The sequence below is a fragment of the Heloderma suspectum genome, chromosome 3, assembly GCF_057233095.1.
Source record: "Heloderma suspectum isolate Gila_16-S chromosome 3, 16-S_ref, whole genome shotgun sequence".
NCBI lineage: Eukaryota > Metazoa > Chordata > Lepidosauria > Squamata > Helodermatidae > Heloderma > Heloderma suspectum.
This window is the reverse complement of record NC_139460.1, coordinates 203,397,961-203,412,860: the sequence shown is the minus strand read 5'-3', so window position 1 is coordinate 203,412,860 and position 14,900 is coordinate 203,397,961. Positions and strand designations below refer to the sequence as shown.

The 14,900-nt window shown below is 42.4% G+C and overlaps 1 protein-coding gene across 1 annotated transcript in view; it reads right to left on the bottom strand.

Annotated features, from left to right (window-relative positions):
- The window catches only part of GRID1 (glutamate ionotropic receptor delta type subunit 1), a 1,081,869-nt gene that overhangs the window by 49,119 nt on the left and 1,017,850 nt on the right, over nucleotides 1-14,900 (bottom strand). The window contains exon 12 of the mRNA XM_084841879.1: nucleotides 9,281-9,476. Within this exon, the coding sequence (XP_084698005.1) occupies nucleotides 9,281-9,476 (196 nt within the window). The remainder of the gene's footprint in view (nucleotides 1-9,280; nucleotides 9,477-14,900) is intronic.

The window sequence follows — 14,900 nt, the reverse complement described above, 5'->3', positions numbered from 1 at the left end:
ATCTGTCACTGCTTCCATTTCTTCCCCTTCTATATGCCAGGAAGTGATGATGCCATGATCTTAGTTTTTTCTATGTTTAGTTTCAAACCAGCTTTTGCAGTCTCCACTTTCACCCTCAACAAGAGGCTCTTTAGATCCTCTTCGCTTTCTGCCATTAGGGTGGTATCGTCTGCGTATCTGAGGTTGTTGATAATTCTCCCAGCAATCTTAATTCCGACCTGTGATTCATCCAACCCGGCATTTCTCATGATGTACTCTCCATATAAGTTAAATAAGCAGGGCGACAATATACAGCCTTGTTGTACTCCTTTCCCAATTTTGAACCAATTGGTTGTTCCATGTCCAGTTCTTACTGTTGCTTCTTGACCCTCGTACAGGTTTCTCAGGAGACAGGTAAGGTGGTCTGGTACTCCCATCTCTTTAAGAATTTGCTACTGTTTGTTGTGATCCACACAATCAAAGGCTTTAGCGTAGTCAATGAAGCAGAAATAGACGTTTTTCTGGAATTCTCTTGCTTTCTCCAGGATCCAGCGAATGTTGGCGATTTGATCTCTAGTTCCTCTGCCTCTTTGAAACCCAGTTTGTACTTCCGGTAGTTCTCGGTTCACATACTGCTGAAGCCTAGCTTGTAGGATTTTGAGTGTAACCTTGCTGGCATGTGAAATGAGCGCAATTGTATGGTAGTTTGAACACTCTTTGCCATTGCCCTTCCTTGGAATTGGAATGTAAACTGACCTTTTCCAGTCTTGTGGCCACTGTTGAGTGTTCCAAATTTGTTGGCATATTGAGAGCAGAACTTTAACCGCATCATCTTTTAGGATCTTACATAGCTCAGCTGGAATACTGTCATCTCCGCTAGCTTTGTTGTTAGTAATGCTTCCTAAGGCCCACTTGACTTCACTCTCTATGATGTCTGGCTCAAGTTCAGTGACCGCACTATCATGGCTATCAGGGACATTCAGATCTTTCCTGTATAGTTCTTCTGTGTATTCTTGCCACCTCTTCTTAATCTCATCTGCATCTGTTAGGTCCCTGCCTTCTTTGTCCTTTATCATGCCCGTCTTTGCACAAAACTTTCACTTGAGATCTCCGATTTTCTTGAAGAGATCTCTAGTCTTTCCCATTCTATTGTTTTCTTCGATTTCTTTGCATTGTTCATTTAAGAAGGCCTTCTTGTCTCTCCTGGCTATTCTCTGGAAATCTGCATTCAGTTGGGTATATCTTCCCCTTTCTCCCTTGCTTTTCGTTTCCCTTCTTTCCTCAGCTAATTGTAAAGCCTCATCACACAGCCACTTTACTTTCTTGCATTTCTTTTTCTTTGGGATGGATTGAGTTGCTGCCTCCTGAACAATATTATGGACCTCCATCCATAGTTCCTCAGGCACTCTGTCTATCAGGTCTAATCCCTTAAATCTATTCGTCACCTCCACTGTATATTCATAAGGGATATGATTTAGGGCATACCTGAATGGTTTAGTGGTTTTCCCTACGTTCTTCAATTTAAGCCAAAATTTTGCAATAAGAAGCTCATGATCTGAGCCACAGTCAGCTCCAGGTCTTGTTTTTACTGACTGTAAAGAGCTTCTCCATCTTTGGCTGCAAAGTACATAATTAATCTGATTTCGATATTGACCATCTGGTGATGTCCATGTGTAGAGTCACCTCTTGTGCTGTTGGAAAAGAGTGTTTGCTATGATCAGCGTGTTCTCTTGGCAAAACTCTATTAGCCTTTGTCCTGCTTCATTTTGTACACCAAGGCCATGTTTGCCTGCTATCCCGGTGATTTCTTGACTTCTTACTTTAGTATTCCAATCCCCTATGATGAAGAGGACATCTTTTTTTGGTGTTAGTTCTAGAAGGTGTTGTAGGTCTTCATAGAACCGATCAACCTCAGCTTCTTCGGCATCAGTGGTCGGTCAGAAATCTGTACATTTTCTAAATTGTAGTGCAGAAAAAAAATGTGTCTGACAACATGTGCACATTTGAAAAACGTGCAAAGAATCATGTGTACATTTCCAAAACACACTTTAGTCAATGGGTGCATGTGTCCAAACATGTGTATGTTTAAAAATGTGCACAGAAATGTCTACATTAATGCATACATTACAGAAAATGTGTACACATTTCTATTTGGATTTTTTGACTTGTTTAAATTAAAACGGCAAGCTCATGCAGAAATGAAACAGAAAGAGCTTGACCTCAAAAACCCAACCATCTTGGTAAAACTGAGATTGACAGATCTGATGATCCCTCAGTTTAACTCTCTTTTATATATACAAGCCTTATTCACTTATGCTTCTTGTCATAATTGTAATTATCTATGTGCACCACCTTTCTATGTAGCTGCATAGATGTGTTCCTGGCTGCCACTGCAAATCCTCTCTCCTCCAGAATGAGACTGTCTGTGAACTCCTGCAACATAACTTTCCATTTGAACACTGCCTTGACATCTTCTGTGCTGGAGTTGTGGGTTCTTTGAACCTTTCATAAAGCAGATTTTATATCCTAAATTATGAAGGAGGGAAGTAAAAGTGTCCTATTCTCAGACTTCTGCAGTAAACTAATCAAGATGTTTTAGAGTGCAATGCATCGAATTTCTATGTGTTATGGAAGTACCCAAGAATTTTAATACTCCCATCAATTAACAAGGCCAGTGTGTTGCAATAGAGAATTAAGGCGCAATCCTATGCAGATAGGTGGCTGCCTCCAAACTTGGAGGCGACTGCCTATCCAATGCAGGGCAGGATAAGCATGGAGGGGATCGTTCCCTCTGCGCTTCTTCTGCCCTGCATTTTCAGCTAGACAGCCGATTGCAGCTGTCTAGCCGCAGGAGGGCAGAGCAGGGGAGGAGGCTGGCGTACAACACGTTGAATGTGTCGTACAGGCATTTCCACCTGCCCCGGAACGCCCTCCAGCAACGCCCCTTTTCAGCTGCTCTGCGCTCCTCTTGTGAGCGTGGAGCATGCAGCTGTTCTGCACCGCCTCCGAGGCAGTGCAGAAGTGGGGGGAGGTTGGTTCTCTGGGAACCGACCTCGGAGCACAGGCTGTGAGGTTGGTTCCTGGAAAACCAGATATTCTATGGCTGTCTACCCGCTGACTAGAATTGCTCCCTCCATTGATTAATTAAATAATTAATGGGAATTCCTCAAGGGCTTTTCTTGTTCTAATACTTTAGGACACTGCAAGTGTATGGCATGGATTTCATTCCTAAAATGTCTCTATTTGGCATTTAGAAATGAAGAACATAGCTGTAGTGCCAGTACCAGGTTCTGGGGATTCCCTTGACAAGATGCTCTCAGTGGGCTTCTGTCCCCGAGTGCACCCACCTCCTCCTCACCACTGCCCACTTCCCTGCCTTCCCCTCTGGGCCTGGAGAGAGAAGACAAAGCATACTGAGGTTACTGCTCTTTCTCCTTGTTCCTCTCATTGCTTGCTTATTTGCTTGAAAAGGGCAGGTGAACAGGCAGAAACAGCTGGATAAAAGAAGCAGTAGGCCTAGGAGACTCTGGGGATTAGCAGTGGGCCTTGACAAGTGCCCAACAATGTCAACTTCTGATGCCAGTCCTGCATAGCAAACACATAAACATTACAGGCATTATCTTTATGCTTCCATAAGCTAAGAAACGTCACTCCCCCTATTATTAAAGTGGCTGTTCTGTGTGCAAACGTGGTGGGTAGGAAAACAGGAAACGACAAGCCAGGATGGGTTTATCATGGAAACTATGTGCATTGCATCTAAATGCACATCCCACTGTGCCTTCCACTGAAAGCAATGCAGTATGAATAGACAACATCCACACTAGGATGTGAACCCTACACACAAATTGCATTTTTGGGTGAATCTACACTTAAGCAATATCATTGTGGACTATGTTTCAGTTCCTACACTAATTCTTGATACAATATTCTCCCCAATGTGACTTTTCCTTGTGATGTTCATGTGGATAATCTGCTTTTGAATACAGCCTCACATTGTGAGATGAAGCCTGTGATTTGACTTGTCCGGCAGAATGACAGCTTTCAATGGTTTTCCAAAGATATGGTAAATCCCAGATAGCAAGTTGGGGGCACATTCAGAAACGATGATCATATAGAAAGGGGAAAGTCATATGGTGGTGACTTTTCCAGATCAAAAATGAATGTGACAGTCAGGCTTCACAGAGGATTGTGGGGAGAGAATTAAGTTCCAATTCTTTGGACCATTGATTTCAGTGGAATTTTTGCTTGCATAGCCTGCAACATTTAAAACTACACTGCTCAGGTTAAACTAAAAGTAGCTGGAAAAAACACATATTTCTAGGTAACCAAAGTTTGGGTTTACCATATAAACACAAGTGAAGGGGGGTGCTATAATATGGCTAAGATGTTTTCACTATTGTTGACTCTCATTTACTTCCACTGAGTCCTGCCTCTCTGCTTTTGTTTTGCCTACAGCCAATACACAGTGAATACATAGTATTGGCTGTAGCACAGAGGAAATGAGTTAGGAAGTGAGTACATATGTACAAAGTTATCACAAGGCTAGAACTTGAATGGTTCCCTCCATTGTTGCTATATAGTCTGATTACATCTCATGTCACCTGCTATAAAATGTTGAAGTAACAATTAAAAAAATGTGACCAGAGTAGAGGATCCCCTGTAAGGTTTCAAATCCCCTCTGGTGACCCAACCCAAGAACTGCCACTTGAATCTAGGAAGGTTGGTGGGGGGAGTTTTTAAATAGTTAAAATTGTGTGTGTGAGTGCATATATGGTAAAGGTGATATGGGTTAATGAATGCATAAATGAGTAGGATTACATCCCCAAAAGAAATTCTATGGATGAATGAGTGCAGAATGACACTTGACTTGGAAGCTGAACTTCTGAAACAATTGAGTAAACAATATGGCCCAAATCCAGACATAGGAGCATGTAACAAAATATGTACAGGCAGCAGTTGAGACACACATTCTAATACATACCTCAATATTGATGGAAATGTGCAATCCTAGGCGCATGATGTTGTGTAAATGGGGGATAAATTAGATTAATTGCCCCTGGATATGCATCATGATGCAGAGATGCACCCACTTCCAGTTTATACACGCGCCCTTGGCAGGATGAAGTGTTTGATAATTGGTCATATTTAGTCTGTATCTCCTCTTGAGATTATGCTGGCACAGTCATGGGAGAACTGTTCCATAATACAATATAATGAAAATGGAAGAGCAGCATCACACTGATAAAGAAAAAAAAAGTGAACCCAAAGGTGCAAGGGAACTCCAATGAACAGAAGGATGTCCAGTTATAGATGGATAGACATTTGTTCATAAGCCTCAGCTGTGCCAACGCATTTTAAGATGAAGCTTTAGCAGGGAGAAAATGATGGAACACTTACTTCTTCTGAAGTGACTTAAGTGATCAGGTGACTTAAATAACTAGAGTACATCCACCTATAACTAGTTTTTCTCAAGTGCATTGGACTTACACCTTTGAATTTGCTGGGTTTTCTATAACAAAATATGTGTGTGTCAAGTAGATGGACGAAAGTCAATTACCTGCTCCCACAGCTTGCTTCGCGGTGGGGGGGAGGTGCTCCATTCCTCCCCCTGAACTTCTGGGTGGGGGGGAGGTGCCCCATCCCTCCCCACTGAAATTCTGGCCGGGGGGGAGCGCCCCGCCTCTCCAGCCGTGAAAGATCTTCTCCTGCTGGGACACAAATGGCGGCGGCCGTAGCCGCCGCTGTTTGCATCCCTGGCCTGCAGTCAGCCGTGATAGGCTACATAAATCTTTACGTAGCCTATCATGGCTGACTTTGAAAAAAAAAAAAGCGCGTATGCAAATGGCGGCGCCCATGGGCGCCACCATTTGCGTTCCTTATTTTGGCCCGGGTAGTCTACATAAATATTTACGTAGACTACGACGAAAATAAGGACACGCAAATAGCGTTGCCCTTATTTTCACCGTAGTCTACGTAAATATTTACGTAGACTACCCGGGCCAAAATAAGGAACACAAATGGCGACGCCCACGGGCACCGCCATTTGCGTACGCGTTGGTTTTTTTTTTCAAAGTCAGCCGTGATAGGCTACGTAAAGATTTACGTAGCTTATCATGGTGTTTTTTGAAAATCTAGCCATGATAGGCTACGTAAATCTTTACGTAGCCTATCACGTTTGTTGTTGTTGTTGTTGTTTTACTTGGAAATGGCGGTGGCGGCAGCCGGTCAGAAGACCGGCCGCCGCACCGCCGCTGCCGCACCGCCGCTGGGAGCCGCCGCCACCAGGGACATTTGCCGAAGATAAGTCCCATCCCGGGGGGGTGGACCGTTTTTCCACCAATTTCGGGGGGCCGAATGCGTTGGCATTCAGCCTCCCGGAGATTCGTGGAGAAATTCTCCGACATCCCTAGTGTCAAGAGGAACATTGCGTGGGGCAGTCCTGAGCTGGATCCAGCTGAGTGCCGTGTACAGCAGTGAAATATATGACTCAACTGAGCATCTGACCTGCACAGCACAGTGCCAGGTCACACACTCTGTTTTCATATCAGTGTGCATCTCATACACATGTTTCAATGCAGATACATCTTTAGGAGCATTGCTTTTAAGGCTATGCCAACTAATTAAAGGATGTTTAGTTGATTTCTTAATTAATTGGTTAAATTTAAATAATTTTGCATATTACTAAACCCTCAGTTCTTTTAGATATATAACTTACAATTTAATCAAGAAAGCTACTAATCATTTTCAGAAAGAAATACCATCTTTAATACATTCATTTTCATGTCCTATATAAGTAACACACTGGAACCAAAGTAGCCTCAAAGAATCAGCTGATGAGCTTTTAACTAGGGATGTACGAAACTGCGCTTACCTGGCTCCGCCGGGTTCTGCTGGGGGGGGGAGGCGCTCCATCCCTCCCCCCAGAATCCTCACTGGCTGGCTAGCAGGGACGCAAATGGCGGCGGCCGTAGCTGCCGCCATTTGCGTCCCTGAATTCAGCCGTGATAGGCTATGTAAAGACTTACGTAGCCTATCACGTCTGGGTTAAAAACAAACAAAACGCGTACGCAAATGGCGGCGGCCATGGCCGCCGCCATTTGCTTTCCTTATTTTTGGCCGTCTTAGTCTATGTAAATATTTACGTAGACTAAGACGAAGACAAGAAAGGGGAACGCAAATAGCGTAGCGGATGCTATTTGCATTCCCCTTTATTTTCACTGTCTTTCTCTATGTAAATATTTATGTAGACTAAGACGGCGAAAATAAGGGGGAACGCAAATAGAGTCCGCTATGCTATTTGCGTTCCCACTTATTTTCGCCGTCTTAGTCTACGTAAATATTTACATAGACTAAGATGGCCAAAAATAAGGAATGCAAATGGCGGCGGCTGTAGCCGCCGCCATTTGCGTACGCATTTTGTTTGTTTTTAACCCAGACGTGATAGGCTACGTAAGTCTTTATGTAGCCTATCACGAATGGGGGGGGGGAAACAGACTGCAAATGGCGGCAGCGGTGGCAGCTGGTCGGAAGACCAGCCGCTGCCGCCGCTGGAGCCACCGCCGTCTGGAACATCCGCCCCTGGTAAGTCTTGTCCTGGGGGGGGATCCGCGGGGGCCGGGGGGGGTGGCAGGCCGTTCCGCCATGGAGTTCGGGGGGCCGAATGCACTGGCATTCAGCCTCACTGAGATCCGTGGCGGAATTCTCTGACATCCCTACTTTTAACTGCCAGAGTCACTAGTTAAAATGTGCTTTCATTGATTGATCAACAAAGGCTTTATTTGCTTAATCTACTGATTAAAACTAGTAGCTCTAATTTGCGGTATCTTTCTTTTTGGTTCTAGTTATGCATCTTTCCAATGGAAGCAATGGATTTTTGCATTTCAACTTTATTTCCTTTTTTTTTTTAGTTCCAGTCCCAGATACATATCTCTTACAAAGGTGCCTGGAGTCAGTGCTGTGCTGGATGAGGGTGAATCAACTGACCCTCAACCCAGACAACACAGAGAGGTTGATGGAATGAGGTTCAACTTATTTGGGAGTTGGAGTTCTCAAATTATGGGTATAGTTGCACTCTAGTCCCTGAAGGATCAGGACTGAACTTTGCTAATACTTCTGGACCTGGCATTGGTGGCAACCATGGCCAGGAATGCCTTTTATCAATAGGGTGATTTGCCAGTTGTGACTATTCTTAGAAATGGGAGACTAGCTACTGGGGTACATGCCTTGGTCACTCTCCAGGCTGGACTACTATACTGAGCTCTATGTGGGGCTACCTTTCAAAACTGTCCAAAAACTTCAATTAGTTCAAAATCTGATAATCCACTTACTTGAAGTGGTAGCTGATTGCAGCACAGCACACCTATGCTGAAAGAGTTGGACTAGCACCCCATTTGTTTCTGAGCACATTTCAAAGTGCTGGTGTTAACCTCAAAAGTTTTCACTGGCCCTAGTCCAGTTTACTCCTCCCCCACTCCAGAACACTGAGATCATCTGAGTGAGCTCAGTTTTGACTTCCGTCATTATCAGAGGTTAGACTGATGAAAACAAGGAAAAGGGCCTTCTCTGTGGTAGGATCCTCACGCTGGAATGTCTTGTCCAAGAAAGCCTGTCTGAACACCTCAGTGAATCTTTATTTTTAGAAGATTAGTAAATCAACGAGCTTGCTTATGCTTTTAATATGCTTTTCAGATTTTTAAGTGGTTCTGCTGTTGATTTGTCTTTCTGCTTATAATTTTAATTAGATTCTTTTGTATTTATGTTGTCTTCAATTTTTACACTGTATTGTTAACCACTTGAGGGCTTTGTGGAGCTACGTTTGGCGGGATATAAATCTTAAAATAAAATAAAAAATATCAGGCTGAATGTAAACCACTAGCTTAGCAACTGACTCAATACATAAATGAACAGGAACTAACAGTTTCACTCAGATAAAAGGAAACTGTGGGAATCAGGAATGCACATAGAAGTACAAGGAACATAATAAAAATTGTAATGGATTAGAACAATAGACATTCACAACTGGAAGTCTGGGCTCCAACTGTGGGTTCATCAAATGATTCTGATTGTGCCACCTTAGTTTAACAAAAAAAAAAAAACACCCACCAAGCTTGTTCCAAACAGATTTGCAGCTTTCTTGGGAAGAATAGCATTGGTATGGTTTAGGGGTTTTTTTTTTACTCCAACCATTTATTATTAGTGGCTGATTACTTTTACAAAACATCAAATGGATTTGTGTCGTTCTCAGTGAAAAACATTAAATACAAACCTTCTATGGATAAATTAATTACACCTCCATTCTTACCTTCCTAATGCCTTCAGAAGGGTTTGCTACACAGTTATCAGCTCCGTTATTCTTACTGATTGTCTTCCACAGTTCAGCAAAGGTGCTGTCTTGCTCTAAAGGGTTTGTTCCTTTTGCTTTGAAGTATTCATAAACTGCAGAGTCCCTGACAGTGCCGTAAGACATATCCATTTGCTTGGAAAGATCCTGGAAAGTTCTGAAATGCAAGAGTAGTTGAAATGTTGAGTTGTGGGGCAACAATTTGATTTTACTAGTTAAGGAAACTTTTTTGGTTTTGAAGAAAGCAGCAGATGTCCTATGCCCACACTACCTAGATGTTCTGAATTTTATTTTATTAAAAGCAGCTAGAGGTAAGCAAATTTGATCATGGCAGCAGTGCTCAGGGAGACAGGAGGGAGGCCATGAAGCGGAAGCACAACAGAGGTTCCTTTCATGGCACTTGGGGTTTAGGTTTTCAATTTCTCCAGATGTTTTTAATAACCTTTGCACAATAAAAAACATTTTTCATGCCTTCTGTCTTTCTGTATCCCCATCGAACAGCGTAGCATCTGTACGAAGTTGCTCAGGCAGTATTAAAAACTGATCAGAGTTATCAGTCTAATCACAATTATCAGTCTAATAACATTACATTTATATGTGTGGCTATATAGCTGAGTATGTGGTCTTCCTACCCATCCATTCTCCCATCCGTCATAAGCAAACTTTCTTTTTGATTCTTGGCTTTTTATGACTCCTGATGAACTTTGACAATGTATTCTGCCAATATCTTAGCATCTTATCTGGAATTGAGATTGAGCAGCCCCCACTTGCATTTACAACTGTGGGTCTTCATAAGTAGTATTTAATGAATGATAAGACTACACTGGCAATGTGCAGAAGAAATACATGAAGTGGCATGCTGTGTTAAAACAGTCATTTCAAAATACTCTTCCCAGCATTCTACATTAGCACTGGTGTAGAAGGTGTACTGATATTAATATATTATACATGAAAGAAAAGATACAATCAAATAATGATTTCACAGTGATCTTTCTCATTATTGTTCATTAATTACATACAATTAGAGCAAAACAGCATCTTGCTGTAGCAGGCATATATACAGAAAGGTGGGGGAGTGAATCTTCTCTTCCAGATTGTTCTCTCCCTGTCTCATGACATCAACAGAAACAAAAACAAAGCTTTGTTGAATGTGGGAAATCAAAATGAAATACATAGCTAAACCTAAATATGAAAGTGCTCTAAATTATTGTTGTGCATGCCACTAGCTGTCACAAAACATTGGAGTTATCACTTTCATCCAGCACATTTGAAACGGTAATTTCCTTTTCTTTATCGTTATTTATTGACACTTTTTAGTGGCCAGGACAAACAGGGAACGTTTTTGCCATTTCATCTAGCTGATTATTTAATTAAGGTTTTCCCTCACTCCCCAGTATTCTCAAACTATAGTTTGGTTCACTCATGCTTGTATGTCACTTGGTCACTTGTCACTCGATAGCTCTCTTAGCTGTGTCTCCCTTGAACAAGGAGTGTTCGAGTGTTTGAGCTGACAGCCTGACACTGAGTGATTACTGTTAATTATATTGCACCATCTAGGTAACATGTGCTTTAATGAGTAACACATGCAAAAACAAAATGGGCCACAAGGAGATTTCAATCTAAAGAGAAGCAAGGGTAACAGAGACCAAATCAGTCTCTTTACCCCAAGTAGTGATTGGCTCCATTGACAAGCATCTGTTTCATGGGGTGCATGATTGGGACAAGGTTTCTGTCCCAAATAGGGATGGTGCGGGCATCCCAGAAGAGCTTGGAGTCCAATGGACTCCCCCCGCCTCAACTCTCTGGATCCTGCTTGTCAAGCTGCTTCCTCTGCCCACCCCTGCTTGCTGCACAGTGCGAGCTGCTGGAGAGCTTGGTGAGCAGCTGTCAAGCATTGAAGGGCCGCCCATCCCCATAGAGAGCTGTGATTATGCGCAAAATGGTGGCTGTTTCCCTCTTAACTTCTCTGCTGCTCTGATGCTATAATTTTGCTGTATCAAGGGCACAGGGAATCATGATCCTTTTCTGATGCATATGTCACTTGGGAGCTTCTCTGATGCATGTGTAACTTCACCGCTTCTCTGATGCTTGTGTCACTGCAGCTTGAAAATGGGCTGGGAGCAATAACTCCCGAAGGAGCAGAAATCCTGTGTACACCAAAAAGAGGGTGGCAGCTACAAAAGCTTGGAGGTTGCAGGATCAGGACTGAACTTCACACACACCCTCTCCTAGTTGGGAGGCATCTGATCCACCATCAAAACCCTGCACATTTACCCCAGAGGAGGGAAAATCCTGGGTGCAACAAAAACGGGATGGTGCGACAATACCCTTGGGGGTTTGCAGGATCAGGACAAAACCCTCAGTTGTGCATTTCCCCCCATAGCCATTGCTGACATAAAGCCTTTATTATCTCAAAAACGCAAAAGTGCTATAGTGCTTTAATGATACAGTGAAGTTGTGCATTTCCCCCCTTCCCATATAATACTGGCAGAGACACTTCTGTTTGCTACAGCACTTTAATGCTATAATGAATTTGCACAAAAGGAAATTTGCTCAAAAGTAGAATCCTGAATCTCTCCCAGCCATTTTCCCTCATCTTGGAAAAGTGGCCAGAGAAGGAAAAGGGGGTGGAAGTTCTAACACCATGACAGTTTGCTAGAATTGGGCAAAACTGCCCAGGTGGGGTGCCCTCATGGGGAGCCTTCACACGCTGGAGTGGATAAGTGCACAGTTTTGCTTCTTTGTGAAAAAGTGCTCAGAAAAGGAAAAAGGGGATGGGCACTCTAATTCCCTGACAGTTGCGGTGAAATTGCACTGGTTGGATGCTCTCATAGGGAACCTTCAAATGCTGTACTGGATAATTGCAGATTGTAGCTTCTTCAAAGAATCATGTGTACAAAAGAACTGGGGTAGAACTCCCTCACTTTTTGCCGGAATTGGACAAAATTGTGATGGTAGGGTGCTCCCATAGGGAGCCTTCAGATGCTGTACTGGATAATTGCTGATTTTAGCTTCTTCATTCAAAAGGGAGTAGCTCTTCTCCTATTCCCCCATATTCCCCACTATTTTGTGCATAATCGCAGCTCAGCTCGCTATGGGGGCAGGCACCCCGTAACACTCATCGACTGCTCACGGAGCCCTCCAGCAGCTTGCACAGAGCCACAAGCAGGGGCAGGTGGCTTGGTGACGAAACTATGAGTGTGGACGGAAGTGAGTCCATCCATCCCTAGTCCCACACATAACACTCTTCTGAATGAAGATTCTCAAATGCAAATGTTAAGATGTCCTTGCTGGATTGGGGTGTTAAGTTCAAATCTTGCTGGGCATTATTTTCTTAGGCGGCTCTAAGCAAAGTTCTATTAGGGAGTGTTTATTTGTTTAAAATGTTTTTATACCACCTTTCAAGGCAAAATCCCTCTCAAGACAATTTACAAGTAAAAGCTATAAAACAATAAAAATATAAATACAGTTGACTAAAGCAGCAGCACAAAACATTCCATTCCAATACAAACCAAAAATATATGTGACAGTTAAAAATGACAACTCATGAAATGTAGAGCAGCACAACTACTCAGCTAAAACTGGACTCCAACATTCTGGTCTTTAAGGCCAGTTCAAAAATAATCAGAGAGTGAGCCAGGCACACTCCCACAGAAGAGCATTCCATAAAGATGGTGCCATCACAGAAAAGATCCTGTTTCTTGAGCTTGCCAACCTGATGGACCTTAATGGCAAGTCCCTGAATGGGGCCTCTGTGGCTGATTTTAAGGCCCAAGCAGATTCATACATGTGCAAGCAGTCCTTCAAATAACCTGATATTAGCCTCTTAGGATTTTAAGGGCACTCACCACCACCAGCACTTCAAATTGAGCCTGGAAATGCACTAGCAATCTATGAGATGTAGCGAAACTAGATGTCGAGCTTTTGTGAAACTTTCACATTAGGCAAGCCCCTGCAGGATTGGTGCGGGACAACCCCCTGAGAACTGCTAGGTCTTTCAATTAAGGCTCTGATTTAGTTAAATCCCGCTAGTCACAATCAACTTGTACTTGATTGGGGTCACAGACAGAACAGTCCCAGTGAGGTAATTTGAAACGCAGAACCAAAAATTACTATAAATGTGTGTGTAGTATTTTATTAAAAATGTTTATTTTGGAAAAAGGTTCTGAACTGAATAGAAAGGGTTCAGTCTGAACAGGGACGGGCTTTTGGTGTATTCTGGGTTGGGGGGGTGTCTTATAAATCCCCTGTATAGGTGGAGAGAGGAGATGGGTGCAGCCATTCCCCCACAATTATCACAGGGGCATCTGGAGACTGGGAAGGAGGCGGAGGGAGGCAATGTTTATTCTCTAAAATGAGAGGTGCTAAGAATTCACATTCACTTGAAAGCTATATTCCCCTAATCTCAGCTGTATGTAGGCTATTTGGGGCTGGTCTGCACAAGATCAGAAGGACTTCCTTATTTACTGCATGTCTTATGTTCCCCAGGTCTTGTGACATTTAGGGTTCTGGACAAGAATAAATTAAGAACAAGGTCCTTCACTGGCAGCTATTGCATAAGGGACAGGAAGAGGAGACATTCTGAAATTTCTAAAAAATCAGGAGACATGATACATGCTGCTCTTCTAAATGGAAATTTAATGAGATATTATCGACTTAAAATTTGAGATATAACAAATTTCTCTTCTTTACTAGCTGCTTTCTTAATTATATAATTTATAGAATGGGGTATTTCTGTTGAATCAAATTAATAAGAAAATTGTACTGTAAACCATTCCTTCATTAAGTAGAGATGAACAACAAAAGCATATGGATTGTTCAGTGGCTTCAGTGGATTTATTCTGATAATTCCAGTGGATGAATCCCAATAATTAATTTGATGAATTAGAGATATGGAGAATAAATGTACATCTCTCCATGTTTTTATGCCTTCTTCACAGTACATATAAATATTATTTCTATTATGTGGTATATATAATCATTATGTGATGTCATCATGCTTTTTTCCTCCTCCCTTCCAATCCCTTTTCCTTTTGTGTCATGACTTTTAGATTGCAAGCTTGAGTGCAGGAGCTATCATATTACAGTCATCTTTGTAAGCCACTCTGGGATACTTTTTTGGCTGAAGAGTAGGGTAAGAATGCTTTAAATAAACAAACATCCATTTCTTCCTGTTAACCTTTACTGTTCATTCATTTTTTCCCATTTCAGAATGCAACCAAGATTTCCACAATTCTGGAAGGTTACCCCTCTTCCCTTCCAAACCCAAGGCACTTTTGGATATATCCCCTTTCCACTGAGCACCCTGCATCTACTACAAAAATCTCTTCCAGCCCTTAAGCTGATTGAAACATCTAAAGTGGTTTAAGTTGCTTTAAGGATTTCTATCATTTCAAGCTCTTATGCAGCTTTAAACAAGACTTACAAATAGCATCAGTCACTATTTGCTTTACATTTGTGAATGGCTGGTGCTGATGTCTCAAGCTGCCTTGGAAGGAACCCCAAATTCACCTTCTTCTGTAGTTCTGTAGACTTCTTTAAGACAGCCTTAATATGCCAAAATCTGGGGATGATTTAAAAG